Source organism: Cinclus cinclus, chromosome 1, assembly GCF_963662255.1.
Source record: "Cinclus cinclus chromosome 1, bCinCin1.1, whole genome shotgun sequence".
Lineage (NCBI taxonomy): Eukaryota > Metazoa > Chordata > Aves > Passeriformes > Cinclidae > Cinclus > Cinclus cinclus.
In genome coordinates this window covers 128,305,443-128,323,180 of record NC_085046.1, presented here as the reverse complement: position 1 = coordinate 128,323,180, position 17,738 = coordinate 128,305,443, and the positions used below count along the sequence as shown (strand labels likewise).

At 42.3% G+C, this 17,738-nt stretch overlaps 1 protein-coding gene across 2 annotated transcripts; it reads right to left on the bottom strand.

Annotated features, from left to right (window-relative positions):
- Positions 1-1,489: 1,489 nt before the first annotated feature.
- On the bottom strand, positions 1,490-6,833 carry PDP1 (pyruvate dehydrogenase phosphatase catalytic subunit 1). Of its 2 annotated transcripts, XM_062502956.1 has the most exons (3): positions 6,728-6,833; positions 6,271-6,305; positions 1,490-3,409 (listed from the first exon to the last, which is right to left on the bottom strand). In XM_062502956.1, the coding sequence occupies exons 2-3, from the start codon at positions 6,299-6,301 to the stop codon at positions 1,758-1,760; spliced, it is 1,683 nt and encodes a 560-aa protein (XP_062358940.1). In that variant the 5' UTR covers positions 6,302-6,305; positions 6,728-6,833; the 3' UTR covers positions 1,490-1,757. The 2 variants fall into 2 exon arrangements, with proteins under 2 accessions (XP_062358940.1, XP_062358934.1); XM_062502950.1 differs by lacking the exon at positions 6,728-6,833 and having other exon boundaries at positions 6,271-6,331.
- Between the last annotated feature and the right edge of the window lie 10,905 nt (positions 6,834-17,738).

Below are 17,738 nucleotides of genomic sequence, written 5' to 3'. Positions count from 1 at the left end.
ACAGAAATATTGATGCTGACAGTTAAGGTTAGGTAGAGACATATTAAAGCTGCAGGCCACTGAGTACACATAGCATTAGTGAGTTTGAGGAGCCAATGTTTACTATAGGACAGGTTCATTGTTCAAACTAAGTGCACCCTATGTAACAGTAGCATTAATTAGCAAGACATATTTGATAGAAAATGCCACTTCAGAAACCTAGCATATTTCAGTTAATTAAGTGAAGTGTTTCTTTAACTAGCTATAATGAGGGTATGAAGGTATTTTAACTGAAACAAGCTGACCTATCATTTTCTCTAGAACCCAGGAATAAAGTTAAATGTGTTCTCTCAGTCATCAAGGACCAGTATTTCAGCAGACATTTCAGTTTTTAACCTAAGGGCAGGTTAAAACAAATCTGTATACAATACAACATACCTCAAATAGATGCAATGATGAGCAGTTAGCTGTCAGTCTCTACTTTTACCCTTACAAGCCCAACAATTTGGGCACACAAATATAGCCAATCTTTAAGCTCAAATTCAACCATTCCAAGACAGAGAGACCCATGTCAGAGACTGCTCTGTAATAGCATTCTGGACTGTAAAAACATGCATATACCAGCTGCCCAGAAACACACAACTAAAAGAAGTTGCTAGAAATAGCCACTGAACATACACGTGCATGCCAGTGAATTTCCCAATTAAAATGCTATTTACAAGCCATACTTCAATTTTTTTTTGCAATTTGTAGTTTTTAACCCAACTTACACATATGAGTTCAAGTGAAGGACATATAATGTGACCTTTTGAAATACCCAAAGTGAAAATAAGTGCAAGTTACAAAGGGGTTAGCAATGATTTCCCAATCTTTTCAGATGAAAATTATTTACTAGATAAGCAATACCAGGGAGAGGTGGAGTCCATGAAGGACAGGAAGGAACCTTTAGGAAAGCAAACACAGCCTTAACCAACAATACTGACTTTTTGAAAAGTCTGAAAATTTTTCTTTCTGAACTGAAGTCCTCCATGAAGTTATCTGGCATCTTGCTGCATGTTGTAATGTGGTATTGCCCTACAAGTTGTGCAGAAACCCACAGCCAAGTTTTAATGCACAAGAAATTTAGACATTACCTTGCATAAGATATGATTAAGCTGTAACAGCATCTCAGGTATTGATTATGGCTTAGACCTGCAGTGAAAGTCAACACTTAGACAAATATCCTTATGTGAATGACATTGTCCATATGAAAGTGAGACAACTTTGTTACATTGAAGACTTCCTTGGTTAAAGTGACCTTCTGCTTAGAAGAAACAATAGACAATATATTCACAGATAACCATTGCAAGAATTAGCCCTGTAAAAAATTCAACAATATTTATCTTAAATGCATATACTTACAGGTATTTTATAAGCAAGCTGTTTCTTGAACAGCCAGATCTTTGATAGTTAATTCTTTATCCTACTTCCTCCCTCATCCAATTTGCCAAATTCAAGACATTGTTCTAGCAGCATGCATGAAATCAATAGTGCAAAGTTGTTATAAAAAAACTTTACCCCAGCTAGGACACCCTCTTCAAGTTTTGTATTGGGTCAACAGGACTTCCCCTGTTTTTAGAGCTCTGGGGAAAGGCAGGAACAATAGATATGCTGAATCTAACAAATGAACAATTGTTTGCCAAAGGCTTGTTAAAACTTTATTTTTGGGTGGATTTTTTAAATTTTCTGCTCATACTGGCCCTTGTTACAACTTTGGTAACTAGTTCACTGCATTAAATTCACAATTCCTCATTTTGATATGCACCTATAACATGTGAATTGAACTGCACAACAATAATTGTAATGTCATCTCTATACATTCGAGCCAGCTCTTCTGGAAGACTAAGCATCTTGGACAGCCGCTCATGATCCACAGTTCCAAACTCATTGTTACCCACCGCATGACGTATCAGGTGAGTTGCTGCATTCTGATCTTTGAATACTGAAGAGATTCTTGCTCTCCTTTCTGTTAAGAGCCCATGCATCTGTCCCAAAGTTACCTTATAGCCACCAACAGCTATTGGCTGTTGGTGGTGAACACCAGTGAGGTACTCCCCCACAATTCTAGCCACATCTTGCCTGTGCATTGTCTCCCACAGCCCATCTGTGGCCAAAACCAGGAATTTATCCTGTGGCCGTAACTTGTGATGTATGACTTCTGGTTCAGCTGTGAGGTATGGAGGAGTGTGATAGTTTGGAGGAATAAACTTCGTATACTCGTTGTCATTCAGCTGATCTGGGCCTGATTCTACTACTCTCTTCTGTAGTTCAATACTCCATTTAAACTTCACGTCACCAAAAGCTCTGAAAGGCATCAAGAGTCCCAAGAGACGATCCTGTTTCACAAGACTTTTCTCTTCAGATTTTGGATGCTCCATTTTCACACGTTCCACTTCACGTTCATTTTGTGCATTGTGGTCATAGGACAAATTAACTGCAGACCAAGATCCATCTTCTTCCTGAACACCAAGCATTGCTCTACTGTCACCTGTGTTTGCAATGTGCAAGTCGACACCATCCACATGGGCTACACAGGCAGTTGCACCAGAAAATGCTACCTGCAGTACTAGGTAGTTGAGAAAAGAATTTGGATCTCCTACTTGAGCTTCCAAAGAAATATCATTATCCAGCCTCTTAAAGGCATTAATTAAAGCTTCTCTCACATCAGTAGTCTCTCCACTGTTGAGATCAATCAACTCCTGCCAGTAAGTTCTTAGACTGTTGAAGTAAAGCTTGGAAGCCTCTTTGCTAAAATAATCGTTGGGATGCTTGTGCCACTGTAAAATGGGCAACAGAGCTCTGCCACTCTCCACAGCATTTTCTATTTCAAGTAAAGTCTCATGAGGTAACAAAGAGACAGCAATGTAGTAAAACAGTCTTTCACTGACAGCTTGAGCACAAGCACAGCCTGCGTGGCCATCAAACACACCCAGAAGCATCCCTCTTGTCTGTAAACAAGTGGCAGCACTCCTCCGGTCCTCTATCGGAGCGTTAGCAGGCAACTGGTTGCTATCGAAGCCAAGAACAGAACTTACATTTTTACCATCAAATTCTGGGACTTTGAAACTGTATTCATTTGCCTTCAGAATGCTGTTGACCTGTGAAGGGGTGAGGTAAAACCTCTGCGGCGTAGAAACATAATCCCTTGTGTGATTAAAGTGATTAAAGTGCTCCTTTGGCCTGTAAAGTGCTGCAAATTTCTTCTGTGGTGCATATCTGAAGTGACTGTGAGCAAAATGAGATGACAAACAACACAGATGTTTATGGTGGCAGTAACACGCAGTACTGCCTATTCTGCTAATCTCACAGTTACGAATCAATGGGAACAGATGAGCTGGTGCTGGCATGGCATCAGACAACAATGGCAGCCTGGAGCTTCGGACTGGAATTGCTGAAAGACAAGAGAATAACTATGCTTAGCATACGGAGTTCATAGCTTCAAGGGACTTGACAAAGAAAGGCATTGCAAGGTGCTTGTTTATAGACACTATACTGGGCTGTAACAAGCTATACCATGCTTCAGCACAAGTATTTTAGCTCTTATACCCACTCAGTTAGCAGGTAGGAAGTAAAAGCATCACCCAGATAGTCAGTGAAGCTTCAAACAACTTAGCACAATGGTTAGCATGGAGCACTCTACAGAACTGCCACAGGACTTCTACAGATAGTTGCTTTCCTGGTGATTTCACAGCTGACGAAGACAGATGTGGCACACAAGAAAATTCTTTCTATAAGGCTGAAAAAGAAAAAGCACCTAACAGGAAGACTCAAGAAACAACTCTGAGATGACATACAATGAAGATGTTTTAGACAGCAGAAGCAAGAAGTAGGTGACAGAGAACTGATATTCTTTATGCAATCAAAAATCAGTAGTAGGTTTTGTTTCTTCCCCCCCCTTTCACATATAGAACCTCAAACTTGTGTGATATATACAAAATGGCCACAGCAGACTGTGCAGCAATTTTCTCACTTAGGATGAAAGAAGTACAAGAGATAGAAAGGAAATGCAGCTTTCCAACAGCTATTCTACCTCAGTACATTTTAAGATTATAAAACACTTAAAAAAGCAACTCAGTTAAAGGCCTATATGTGAACTGTTTGCTTCTAAGACTAGAATAAAGGCTTGCACAATACTCTAAAGGTAGTTCAGTGTTAAGATAAATCACTAGTATTGGAAAAAATATTCTATTGCTACTTACCACATCTAAAAGCATTCCTTATTTTTCACTTCCCTGAAGATAAGAGTACTCCTTCTTGTCCCCATTTACATACCAAATCACAACATTAGTGAGAGTGCCTCTCAAAAGCCTTATTCACTATGCCTCATTATCAGAAAGTCTTTTACAATGGAATGCTTCAGAGACAATTCCTGAGTGTAAATGGAGTTGAACTGTGCCTTGTGTGAAGCAGTACTGCTACATAAATTGTTTTACTGAAGAAATGGATATTGCTGTGTTATGCAAGGTGCTCCAGTCATTATTTTTTTTTTTTCAGCCAAGGAGGCATACGAGTATTTCAGATGAGACTCAACCCCAATAAAATACGCAACAAGCCCCAATACTCAGTCTAAAGACTCATGTGATACAGGAGAAATAGCATTTTGCATCACCCCATTCCATTAGCTTTCCATAGCTTCAGCCATGAATCTGGACCAGCTGAGAAGTGTCTGGAAACATATGAAGCTTCACCCCCATTCTTCCTGTTTCCAGAAAGGGAAGCAAGTCATATTCTTCCCTCCAAGCTTGTCTGTTCCTTTTAAGTAAACCAGAGTAGAGCCTATTTCTCTGTTACATGACATGTAAGTGCTGAAAGCACACAGAATTCATGTTGCTGTCACTCTGCTGACACCCCAGTACTAATGAGTGACTGTTGTACATCAACAAAAACTCCCCTGAGCCTCCCACTGACAGCTGAGGATTGAAGTTTTCTGTTGTGCAGGTACCAGGAAGAGATTGGGCTGTAGTCCAGACACCCAGGAGCAGTGAATTGGCTGAAGCTTCCAGATGCATACTGAATTTATGTTAGCCATTTGCATCTCCAGGCCAGGCTTCACATGCACACAGTACAACAGCAGTAGACTGCAACTCCAAATATAGATTTTAAATTCTATTCACTGCCTTCTAATTATATGGGAGCTATTTTGGTAACAGTTATGTATATTTCTTCATGTGACATTTAAAAGCAACAATTTTGCTTAAGGTTCTATGGATGTGCCTGGCCTACAGCAGCACCTCAGCTTCAGCACTGGTCTCCCATTAGACTCCACCTGGATCAAGCTGTCCTGACTGCTCAGCAGCTGTGTTCAGTGCTGACCCACAGTGGTGCCTCAACTGTTCTGACAGTTTTGTTGGTCCATGATGAAGCAAAAATACAAATATATTGCTGCTGCAACAGTTCTGCAGTGCCATCAGAGGATATTTTTATGATTTTCAATCAGTTTATCAAGTGCTACATAAAATCCAAAAGGAAGTAGAAAGAAGTTGGCCTCACATTTTCTATGGCTCATATCATCTACAGTAATCTTTGCCATCTTAAGAGATTAGTCTGTTTCACATACCAGCTTCAATAATTCCAAGTGTCCAAACCTGAACTGAAATTAAAGTCTCTCCCACTTACCCCCAGAACACAGCTACCCCAAATATAACCGGACACTCCAGCTATACTGTAAATAATTAAGATCCCAAGATCATGGTTGATCAAAAGATGGCAGAGAGGAAAAAGTAGTAGAAAGCAAGACTACTTGAAGTCTACTTGAAGACTGATTGAATACAGTTCAATCAAGATTTGCCAAGATGTTAAAATCAATCCAGTGTAAATACCCCTCTAAGCCCAGAGTAGGGTACTATTTTTCGAACTGTAATATATGACCAATAATGAGTCAGATGGTCGACTTATAGGTTTTGTAGTACTACACTAAAAAAATACAAAAATGTTCCACTTCCAATAAAGTCTCGTTATAGCCATACTATTAGGGCCAATTGACACAGCACTGACAGATTCCTCCAAAACACTGTGCCAAAGACACCCATGGCTTCAGGTAAAAACACTCACTCGGGGTGCCCTTCCTACACCTGACAGACCTGAATGAGCCAGCTAGGGAGAACAGGGAGGAGGAATAAGAAGCATTCAACACGGCAGCACCGTTAATCCTTCTCTCCGGTCTCAGCCCTCAGACACAGCCCAGCCTAGCAGCCCCTCCCCTGGGTCCCATCCGACCCCCGAGCCCGTGGCTCTACGAAGGGAGATACATACCGATCCGCCTGGGCCCAGGACATACACACATTCTCCTGTCACAACATGAAGCCGCCAACATCCACAAAGCAGAAGCCCGGGGGGCGGGGGAAGAAGCAAGGCAGAGAGTTTGTTAGAGAAGACGAAGAGCTCCGGCACGGAGGTTGGACGGCAGACAGGAGAAGACACGCACACACAGCCCTTCTGCGGGCTCACGGCGCCGCTGCTGCCGCTCGCCCAGCGGTGGGACCGAGCCAGCTCCGCAGGGACCGCCCGAACCCGCCGCCCGCCCGGGCACCGAGCCCCGCCGGCCCCGCTCTCCCTTCCGGCAGGGCGAGGGGCAGGGCCGGCTCTCGCCGTGCGCCGCCGCGGCGGACACCGCTACCCGCTCAGGCGCTGCGCGGCCCCGACATGGCCGCCCCTCCCCACCCGCCCGCCTCCGGCACGACCACCTCCTCCTCCCGTTCCGGGCACAGACCTGGGCCTTTCCCGGGAGGCTCAGGGAGACAGGAGAAGGATCGTGCTGCACGGGAAAGGAAGCGGGTCGATGGACAGGACCGCGCTGCAGCAAACGCACCAACGGCCCCAAACCCCCCCCAACAGCCGCTGCCTCACGCTCGCCGCCGCCGCGCCTTTATAAAGGACCCTGCGGCGCGCGGCGCGCCGCCCATTGGCTGCTGAGGAGGGCAAGGCGGACACGTGACGCGGAGGCTGAGGGAGCGCGCGGGGGAGGAGGGGGTGCTGCGTGCGCGCGCACCGCGCAGGGGCGGGAAGGGGCGGCGGCGGCGCGCGCTGTGACCGCGCCCCTCCCCCACGGTGTCCGTGAGGGCGGGGCGGGCCCGCGGAGCGCTCGCTTCTGGCAGGGGGAAATGGGGCCGGGCCGCTTTCCGCCGAAATGGTCCTGGTGCGTCTGTCGCCGGTACAAAGCACGTTAACTCCCCCAGACACCGCTAACGTCTGTCCCCTAAGGCAGGGACCGCTCTGCTCACATTCCTTCGGTCCGGAGTCAGAGTCACACAACTTCTCACTGTCACGGAGACCGAATGTGGGAAATATTTTATTGTCTAAATTTCGTAGGGTGTGTTGGCATTTACTCTGAAATCCTTTTAAAGAGTGGTGCTTTTTTTTTTTTCCTTCCCTTGAAATGTTTGAGTTGACTTGCAGTCACAAAGCATGTCAACTCTGCAAGAGACCACTGAAGCTTGTACCAAAACGTGGGGGTTTATTTATTTTTTAATTTAAATTATTATTTTTCCCTGTGGTGTTTCGTCTTCTCCGGAATCCCTCCAGGCAAAGCAGGCTGCTGTCTGCTGTGGAGTGCCAAAGACCAGCGACCTCTGTCCTGACGTCGCCAGCAAGGAATGGTTTGAGGGCAGGGGCTGCGAAGAAGGAGCAGCCCTTCCCTAGAAGGGCAGCACGTTCCTGCCGACGCGGCGGCAGCAGGAACAGCAGCAGGAACAGCAGCAGGAGCCTTCCTCTCCTCCTTCCTCTCCCCTCCCCTAATGCCCGTCTGGTCCCTGCTCCACGTCACTAGGGCAGCACTCAGTTTTGTGTGTCCGTCTGAGGTACTCCTCTGATCCAGACTTATTTTTCATGTACCTTTCCAAATATGGAAAGCAAATACATTCAACAGTATTTTGATTTCCTTGATCATCTTTATGGATGCCTGTGCTCTCACACCTTACTATTTTTCAGGGTGCCCACTTTGCTGTGTGTTGTTGACCGCAGATGTTAGCAGGCCTTGGGGCGTTGCAATTAGCATTCCCTCAGCTGCTGTAACAAAACATAGATTTTTGACTATATTTAGATGTTTACTTGGCTGATACAATGTGTACAGGTGTGTACCAAAACCAGAAGAAAAAATAAAGGAAAATCTGCATGTAGTGCCCAGAAGACTCAAGAGCAATGTAAGAGTGTGGAAAGTACTGTGCTGTGACCCTCTGTGTGAAAACCAGCTAGAAGGATAAAATGATGCCATCCTTATAAATGCAAGTCTTTCATGGTAATAGCTGAAAACACTGAGTATTCAATTTTTCACTTATTGGTGTTCTGGGTAACTTTTGAGAAATTTATTTGTTTCCCCAGAATGGTATGCCATCATCTTTGCTTTGAGGCTTATTTTAGAAGTGGAAAAGAAAAATCTGACAGCCAGCATTATACATTAAAAACTTCATTAAACAGCATGGAAAACAAAGTATTTGCACTCGTTTAAAACGGTAGCACATGGTTAAAAATAGATTGCCAGCATGTGCTGAAATAACAGCTATTTACATAATTTTCTAATTGCAGCAAGAGTGTAAGGCCCCAAGTTTGGAAATTTTCTTGAAGACAGTGTAAAGGTGCTCTATCAAGCCACCTTCTTACCTTGTCAGAAGGAAGAAGGCTGTGGGTAGACTGACCTCTGCCTGGGTGAATTTGAGTCATCATTCTTCAAGTAGATACACTGAAATGTATTGGGATGGAGTCATGGAATGGGATGAGGTCACCATTGATGACCTCATATTCCTCTAAGTGAGGAGTTTGTGGAGTGGCTTCAAGTATGACTTTCACAGAGAATGTTGCTGTCTAGAGCTGCCTACCTAGAAAAAAAATCCATAAAATAGTTAGCGATTAGCACTTTTGGTCTTCAGAACATTTTGTGCCCATTAGTTCAATTCTACATAATTTGCTGTGAAATTGAAAGGTTAGTGGTGCAGCTCCCTGTTTATTGATTTAATTATCCCTTTCTTCCTGATTTAAGGTCAGGAGAGAAGCTACTTTTAGAGCTGGTCTTGGAAGTTGTAGCTCTGTGTCTCACAGTATCCTGCTGATATATCTGAATATCAGACAAAAATGTTAATTTTAAAATATTAAATGAGAAAAGATTCTGGCCTAAGCAGCCACATATAAATCCCACAAATTAAAGAAAAAATGCTAAAATTTGGCTGACATTTTGCTTCTCAAGCTTAGGTGAGTTTGCTGGTGTGCTACCAGAAGTTGAATGTTGCAATTTAACTGGAAAATTAGATTTTTTTTCCTTCTCTTCATCTTGCTGCTGCCAAGACTCTTTTGTGCACCTTGAGCAACAGTCCATTTTTGCTGATTCTAAAGAACAAAAAATATTCTAATGAATAAAAACATGTTGTTCCACGTTTAACATTTTACAACAGAGATTGATGGAAAAGCATTTACTTGTAACTACTTCAAGGTATGCAAAGTCTCCCTGTTTTCCTGGATGAAAGGGCTATCGATGGAGTGTAACAAGAGACATCAGTTCTTGTCTTAATGTGCCTGTTGCCAGCAGTGGCTAATTCTGCACTGCAGAACCAACAAGCAGCTATGCATTATCACTGCAGCTGAAGTGCTGCAGTACTTACCCTAATACACATTTCCAAAAAAATACATTTCCAGAGAAACATTGTAACAGATCAACAAAATCCATTTTCATTTGAAACCAAGTGTTTGCAATAACCTTCTAGTTTAAATAGGTTCTTGTGCCTGATGTATAAATATTTTATTGATTCATTTTTATTGACTCATTTTTACTGAAAGCTAGTTCAGGACCATAGGATAATATTTCACTTGTTTTTGACTTGACTCCTTTAACGTTGTTATGATATCCTTGCACACAATGCTACAGAAATACCGTGTTGCTCCTGTGCTTGTTGAAAAGAGCAGGTGTTCATATAACTTGTCTTAAAACTGAGTGCACAGATCAAACACTTCGACTTGGCAGGCTGCCATACCAACCTGCAACAGGAAAAAAGGGCAGAAAAATCATAAAAGTTTTGAGAGCAGAAAGAAAAACCTAGTAAGGGAGAAAAACAAGCCAGGTATGGAATAAACAGGAAGGACTGGACAGGACTGAACTGTGTTCTTTCCTTTTCCCGAGAGCATTACAGAGGCAATGACAGAAATCTAAGTACACTGTTCCACTGAGCAGCAATTTATTTTTAGTGGAAATCAGGAGCATTATGTGGCAAAATAAATGTGTCAGTAGAGCTCAGAGCAGATGGAGTACCTGCAAACAGCGGTGGCCTGTGCTCTTCAGTCTGCTTCAGAGGGAGAGTTTGGTTGTACATTCAAGTTTTCTGCTGCCCTCTCAGGGAGTGTTTGCTGTGGGTGGTGCATTTGTCCTGCCTCAACACAGCTGGGTTCTTGAGTACAGTGAACATTTCTGAAGTTTTACAATGAGCCCTGTAAAAGGTGATTTTTAAAGAATGCCTAAGAGTATCAGCTTTAGAGTAAGCCAGCAGCACAGAGCCACATGTTAATCTCTCCTCTGCCTTTCTAAAGGCACGTCCAATGGCAAATCAGACAATTGCTTTCAGTGGGTATTTTGCTGTCACTGTGGGATTCACGGATAGTTTAATTTATTTTGTCTCCCCTGGAGGCCCTTTGTATCTTCACTCTTAATTCCTTTCTGAAATGAAGCAACGGGTCTGACTCATTCAACAGTTCAGATCCAACTTCCTGGACTTTGAGAGTAATTGAGGTCGGACAGGACCTGCTGAAAGCAGGGCCACCTTCAAAGCTAGGTCAGGTTGTTCAGGCATTTGGTCAGTCATGTTTTGTGTATCTTTGATGACTGAGGTTCTCCAGTCTGCCTGAGCCCCAGTTTCAGTACTTCACCACTCTCATTTTGAAGACTTTTAATTTTTAGTTAATCAGAATCTTCCATATTAAGCTTGCATCTGTTGTTTCTTACCCCTCAGGACTTCTTTGTACCATCATATATGTTGAGTCCCATCTCATTAGCAGGCAACTAAATGCATTTTTTTCATTTGATAGTAGTTGTGCACTAGTTTGCACACTTCACCTTGGCTGGTTTTGCAGGGTCTGGTCTCCACTTTGGGGAATACAGCATTCTGACAGCTTGACAAGTAAAGGAAACTCTGTAGAAAGATAATTTTTGCCAGCTTTAAGAATGATACTTAAGACATTATCAGTGTCTGGCTATGAGGAAATAGTTTTAGGATATCAGGAAGCTGGATCCAGCAATTACCTCAGTTCTGAAGGGTCTGATCCCCTTTCCAGCTGTAGTTCATCATGTGCATTTTTCATATTTCTTTGTTACAGTAATTTAAAACAGTAACTACATTTGCAGTGATAATGGCTGCCATGCAAAAATTCGATAGACTTCAGGGGAAATAGTGGAGATTTAAAATTGGGAGGGGAATCTGCCTGCATTTTGCCATGTAGACAATAGCTTACACTTTTCAAACAGATAAAATATTGCTTACATAATGCTGCTGGAACCATGATATCCTGGGTTCGTTTTATCAGATACAATACCCCGAAATAAAAGATTGCTCAGATGCTGGTAATTGAATACAGCCTTTTATCTTTACTTGAAGTCACTGGAGTAAAGAGAGGGAAGTCAATGGATGGTCTGTAGAAACAGCTGGCTTGAGTTGTGATATTTCTATGCAAATGTGAAAGACAAATAATTTCTCCAGCAATGAGGAAGAGCAATCGCTGCCAGCTACTAGATACTGTCTTTGCATGAGAGGGTCCTTTGAAGTGAAAGATAGTTATGGAAGATAAAACTTAAAATTTCAATTTAAAACCAAGAGTAGGCTCTAAACCAATCTCTTAGGTGTCTTGGGGGCCCAGGGTTAGATCAGGTCACATTTCCACTCGTAACAAGGGAGTTTAGAAAGAATACCAAAGTGACCTCCTCCTCATTTCTCTTTGTCTTTCTCAGTTTAGCCTTACCTAAAAGCTTCGAAAATAAGACCTTGTAGCCTTTAGGGTTTGTATTTGACAGAAAACAAAACAAAACAAACAAAAAAATCCCCCCAAAAAAACAACAACAAAAAACCCACAAAAACAAACAAACAAAAAACCAAACAAAAACCCATTTGTTATTTTCTCTTCTGTAGAAAAAAAAGATGAGTTAGGTTACTGGTTTCCTTGCTTGATAAATAGACTTACTATTTCAAGTGACCCCATCTACATAAATATTTACAATTTGCTTTATATTATATGTTTCATTTCTATTTTTAAACAACAAACCAAACACCTATTTGTTCTAACCTTTTCCCTTTCCTGACTAGATCCAGTATGCTGGCAAGTGTCTTCCAGGCAAGTGTCCTAAGCAAAAGGTTATAGAGTCTCATTTACTGCCACTGAGCCAAGGAGTGGTGGATTCCTGGGTGAATGACCAGTCTTCACTGCATGGTAAGGCATTGCCCTCACCTCAACTGACCTGCAGCCAGAGAGTAACAGGACTCACCTGGAAAAAGAGGCAGTGTGGAATGAAGGTGATAATCATACCAAAACCTTTTACAGTTACAAGTTTTAGCCATTAGGCTGTTACGTGGTAAGATAGGAACAAACAGAAGGAGCAACACTGTGTCTTAAAAGTGGATCTGGAGCTTTGTTTATGGTATTCAGGAACTGGAGGCAGCCAACTCCCTCTGAGAGATCCTGGCCATCTCAGCAGAGCAAAGCTGTGCTCCTGTGCCAGGCTTTTAATCAAAAGAGAAGGCCTGACTGATTATTTCCAGCAGGCCTGCTTTAGGGGTGCCTTTCTTCTCCTGGGGAATTTTTTATAAGGTCATCTAGAGAACCCCATTCTAATTTTGCCCTGTTTTGGCACTGGGGTACTTTCCTTGAATCTGGATTCCAGCCCAGGGCTGGAATTGTCTTGCAAGTCTGAATAACCTGTATATTCAGTTGCACAGCTCAATGATGTCCCTGTGGCAGGGGCCAGGGAGGTGGTGCAAGATCACATGTTCCCCCACAGACAGGCTGTGCCTCTGAGGAACCTCCATAAAGATCTAGGAACACTGGGAGGACATTCAGTAAGCACAAGATGACTGCTACCCTGCTGCTTCTCAGGAGCTCAGGACACGTTTCCTGCAAGCCTTTTGGGCTTGCAAGTTAGCAGTTCAGGCACCTTATTCCTTCCCCTTGATCATTTTACTCTGTGTTTCAAATGCCTGGAGCAAGTCCAGATTGCAAGCTAAATGTTTTAGAGTAGTATTTTAAGAAGAAGGATTATTTATTCTATTAGTATTGACTTTAAACACTGGGGCTAAATACCAGCTACATCAGGCTGTTTCTTTGAAACTTCTTTGAGCTTTGGATGCATCTCTGGAGCCTGCAGCCTTGTGTAACTGCAGAGGTTTGTTCAATTTGTCTGGATGTTATATAAGCCGTCTTTTATTTTCCTTTTGCTTGTGATCGTGTTCTGTAGGCTGCCTTCTTAAATTTCAGGAACCCTAAGGCAGCCTGAGTCATGTGTATGAGGTTCTTTTTTGCACTGTTGTGTAAGGTAGTGAATTGCAAAGGTCATGGGAATGAGTTATTTAAAACTGAAACATGCTGGGCTCTATCCAGCTCAGAATAGATGAGCTCAGAAAGGCATTTGCGTTTTAAATTACAGTTTGGGTTATCAAGGACTGATTCACCTAACTCACAATTTCTGTTTCCTTAGCACACTGCTGTAGCACAAAATATTTTTGTTTTTTTAACATGTGTTGCTAATGTAATCATGCATCCCCATGAGATAATGAATAAAACATTTACTTTCAATACTAGAAAATAAATGCATTCACAAGTATTATCATTGTAAGCACAGTCTTCACACTCATTCATTTTCAGTGCTCACAGCAATTAACCTCCCTTACCATTTGATCCCAATGGGAGATGTAAGATTTATGGTCAAAGTGCACAGAAGGCTTTGATTTACCCAGTGATGTGGGTTGTGATGTGTCACTGTACCCTTGTATAAATTGGCTCAGTCATACCAATGCCATGCAGGTTAAAGGTACATGAACAGATAACCCTGGAGTCTCTAGGGCAGATCACTGTTTTTCTGTTCACTCTGTCTGCTGTCTGGTTTAAGCCATCCAACTGTACCATCGTGACCTTTCTTGCTTCTTATGTCATGTCCCCTCTGAGGCCCACCAAGTCACCACCCATAAAAAAGTGTGTCCAGCCATACTTTAAAGTGAAGGTGCTCTGAACTCTCCCAGAAGTACTTCTAAACTTGGGTCATTTCACAGAGCAGTTCAGGGCATGACTCCACCAACTGCTCAGCAAGAAGAGCAGGGCAGGCAGCAGTCTCTGGCAGCAGGGGAAGGGCATTGCAGCATGCCAGGAGAGCAGGAGGGAATACAAAACCACACCCTGGGAGTGATTTTTGTTCTCTCCATCAGCCTGTGGAGCTATCCCAGCATTATTTTGGCCATTTGCAAAATTCACATGTGCAATTCTAATTTACTTCCCTTTTCGTGCAGCAAAATGTAATTGAATTGTGATCACATCAACTCTTGTTGAAAATAGTAAGAAAAAGCTATGTGATGAGAAAAAAATACATTAAATTGGTTTGGCATGAGGAAGCAGTTAAATGGCTGATTTCTGAAACCCAAATCAGTACAATCCACCTCCCCAAATATTGCACCAGTATCACAATATTACATATTAAGTAACAGCATGTCCCCAGATAGGCTTGCAATGCAATGTACTGGTAAATGATACAGACAGAAAGTGGTTAAGCCAGAAATTGTGGAGTCATATATTTGCATGAAGAAGAGGGGAAAAAAACGATAAAAAAAAAAGACTAGAAATGCAAAAGGCACAGTGAACTGAATTCAGGGACATGACACTGAAAGGAAGGAAAACACTGGGGCAAAGGACTTCCTGGAAAGGGCTCAAATGTAAACACGAGTGGGCGCTTGCTGTTCGCCTGCTTTTTGCTGTGTTCAGAAAAACAGTAACTTTTTAAATACAGGAATTGTACATGTGAGTCTCTTGCATTATACCCATCTTCATGACTCAAGATGATTGCTAGGATTAAACAGGAACAGCTAAAATAAGAGCTGGAATAAGGGAGGATGGGGTCTATGAAGAAATTAAAGATGTTAGCAAAAAAAAAAAATCCCAATTATTTTCCTTCATTCAAGTCATTCTGGTTTATATTTGCATGTATCAGTGGGTAAGATATATGAGTCACAGAGTGGGGTTTTTTTTCTTGCGTGTTAATAATGGACACCTTGCCCTGAGTCAAAAAGCAGTGCCTTAGGTTAATCCAAGAAACACGTCTTGAATTTGCCATCATATGAAGACTGGCAACAAGCTCACTTTCCCTAGAAAAGAGCTATAAAACCAAGTGAGGGAAATATGCAAACAGAAAATCCGTTCACTTGTCTAACACTGCTCTTATCCTCTTGGACTATCTTAGGTTGAGCAGCTGGAAGACAGCATGTTCTGTAGGCAGACAGCTCCTGGCAGGCAGTCAGTACAGCTGCGAACACCACACTCTATGCCAAACATGAGTCTGTAATTTCTCTCCAATGCTCAGCTTTTTGAGGATAGCGTTTAGTAATTTCCTGGGAAGACAAAGGGTACCCATCAGAGCTAATGATACTTTACTTGCTCATGCGTTGCCATGTGGGAGGTGGCAATAAAGCACACTTGGAATATGAGCACAACTGATTCAAAATTACAGCAATGGTGTTGATGCAGGAATTTACTGCCAGGCAGTTCTCAGAATCTCTGCACCCTTTGTAAGACTCGGAGGCATTTTCTATTTTCTTCTGACTTACTTTTCTTAGCCATCTGAATAGGAGAGCAAATGCGCCTCAGGAGAAATAAAAAGTGTGTTAGTTTTCATTAACTTCTAATTTGAAGTCTGCATAACTGAATGAAACCACTGTAGTAATCTGGAAAGGGTATCTGAAAGCCCTGTTGAATCAGAGAGAATTCCTCCCTTCTCTCTGAAAAGTACATATTTAAAAGGTGCTTTGTTTGGAGGCACAGTATCCCTGCCAGTACTTGCAAAGAGCTCAAACAGTGGGAGCAACTCTACAAAGTCATTTCAGGCTGCAAGCAGCATTCCCCAGGCTGTAGTAAAGGTCAGTGTGTGTGTGTCCTTCAGCCATGTGGAGTTTTGATTAGCCAATCTGCATCGTTGACAGCTCTGAACTGTTTCCAGACAGTGAAAATCAGGGCTCCCATGTGCACAAGAAGTGCACTCCCTGGGCCTAGCTTGTGCTCAAAGGCATGGGACTTGCTGCACAGTGTTCAGCCTGTAGCACATACTGCAGACGGCTCACACCCAAACATTCCAGTCATGTCAGTAAAGAAAAGTTCAAAAATGTTGTTTTGCTGCCAGGTCTTTCTTAAAAAAAAAAAAAAAGTTTCAAAGAAAACTTAAGGGAAAAGGGACTATAGTATAACTGAGTGTATTCCCACACTGTACTATTTTCCATGGTCATTCTGTAAGGCCATCTTTACAGCACTCACAGTGCAGACCATCATGTTTTCATGATTTCTTGCCTGCAGCAGTCAAAATTCTGCTAAATGCCTTATCTTGCTGCCTTTACCTTTTGTTTTGTTACTGTGGCCAAGCCTGTTTGGTCTTGTTACCAAGGCCAAATCACCAGATGTAGTGTGATATTGGGAAGCCAGATATCTCTGACCCCTTTGGGATTCAGTGATGAGTCCTGCCAGAAATGTGCCCATCCCTGTGAACTAGAAATGCCTCCTTTGTTGTGTTCAAACACCACTAACCTAACTTGTGTGGCTATGGATTAGCTTAAGTGTTTGTCAAACACATGTATGGTGCAGTTACTCTACATGATGCATCGGTATAGTGAACACTGAAATAAATACGGCATCCAGAGCATTCTCTGGCTTCTCTTGGACATCAATAAGTAGCAAGCAAAAACTTGTTCACTGGCTGTCTCAAACCAAACAGCTCTATTAAGAAAGGCTTGGTTTTGATGTTTGAAAATTATTATTTTTTATTGTTTTGCTTTCTCTTCTATCAGTTACTTTCTGTACCAGAAGAGTAGAGAAAAATGCTGTATGAAGCAGAGATGAACAACAGGCTTGTACCACATACCAGGGAGCAGCTGGTGAGTGAAGCACTCCCCGACAGCCCAGAACATCAGGGGAGCTGGATGCAGGGAGGAAATGTGCTGTATTGATCCATTTCTTCTGTTTTGTTTTGTTTTCTGTTAATACCAGACTACTCCTTTATTTGAGCTTATTTACGGGGAACACTCAGAACTGTGACAATGCAGCAAGCTGAGGCTGCTGACGCCAATGTAGGTGGGATGGAAAAACACACATATAAGTGAGAGAAGAATTTGGCCCAGTGTCCCCCTTTCACTTTTTACAACCCAGGAAAAGCAAAATACTGTTGCTGACAGTATCAGCTTTTAACAGTAATTGCACAGTAACAGGACATTGGATTAGAATTTATGTTAATACTTGTGTTAATACTTGATTTTTTTTTCTTGTTTTTTGAAATGTATTTCCCTTAATGCTTGGCTACTCTGAAAAGCCAAGTCCCTGTAGTTAGCATGAAAAGGCAATGCAGAGGTAATGTCAAATGATTTCTTAAAATACAAATGACTTATAAAGTTTTATTTTTGTAGAAGTTCATGTCTTTGAAACATTTGTAAACTGGTGAAGTAGTGATTTATTCAAGCTTGCTAAGTGCACTATTTTTCTATAGTCTCAGTCAAATACTGTGAATGAAGATTGCCATA

Bases quoted from the DNA above. Each gene is read 5' to 3' on its own strand.
- PDP1 (XM_062502950.1), bottom strand. From the start codon at position 6,331: ATGTTGGCGGCTTCATGTTGTGACAGGAGAATGTGTGTATGTCCTGGG. The intron at 3,410-6,270 runs GTATGTATCTCC...CTTGTCTTTCAG, and splicing joins TCCTGGGCCCAGGCGGATCG to CAATTCCAGTCCGAAGCTCC.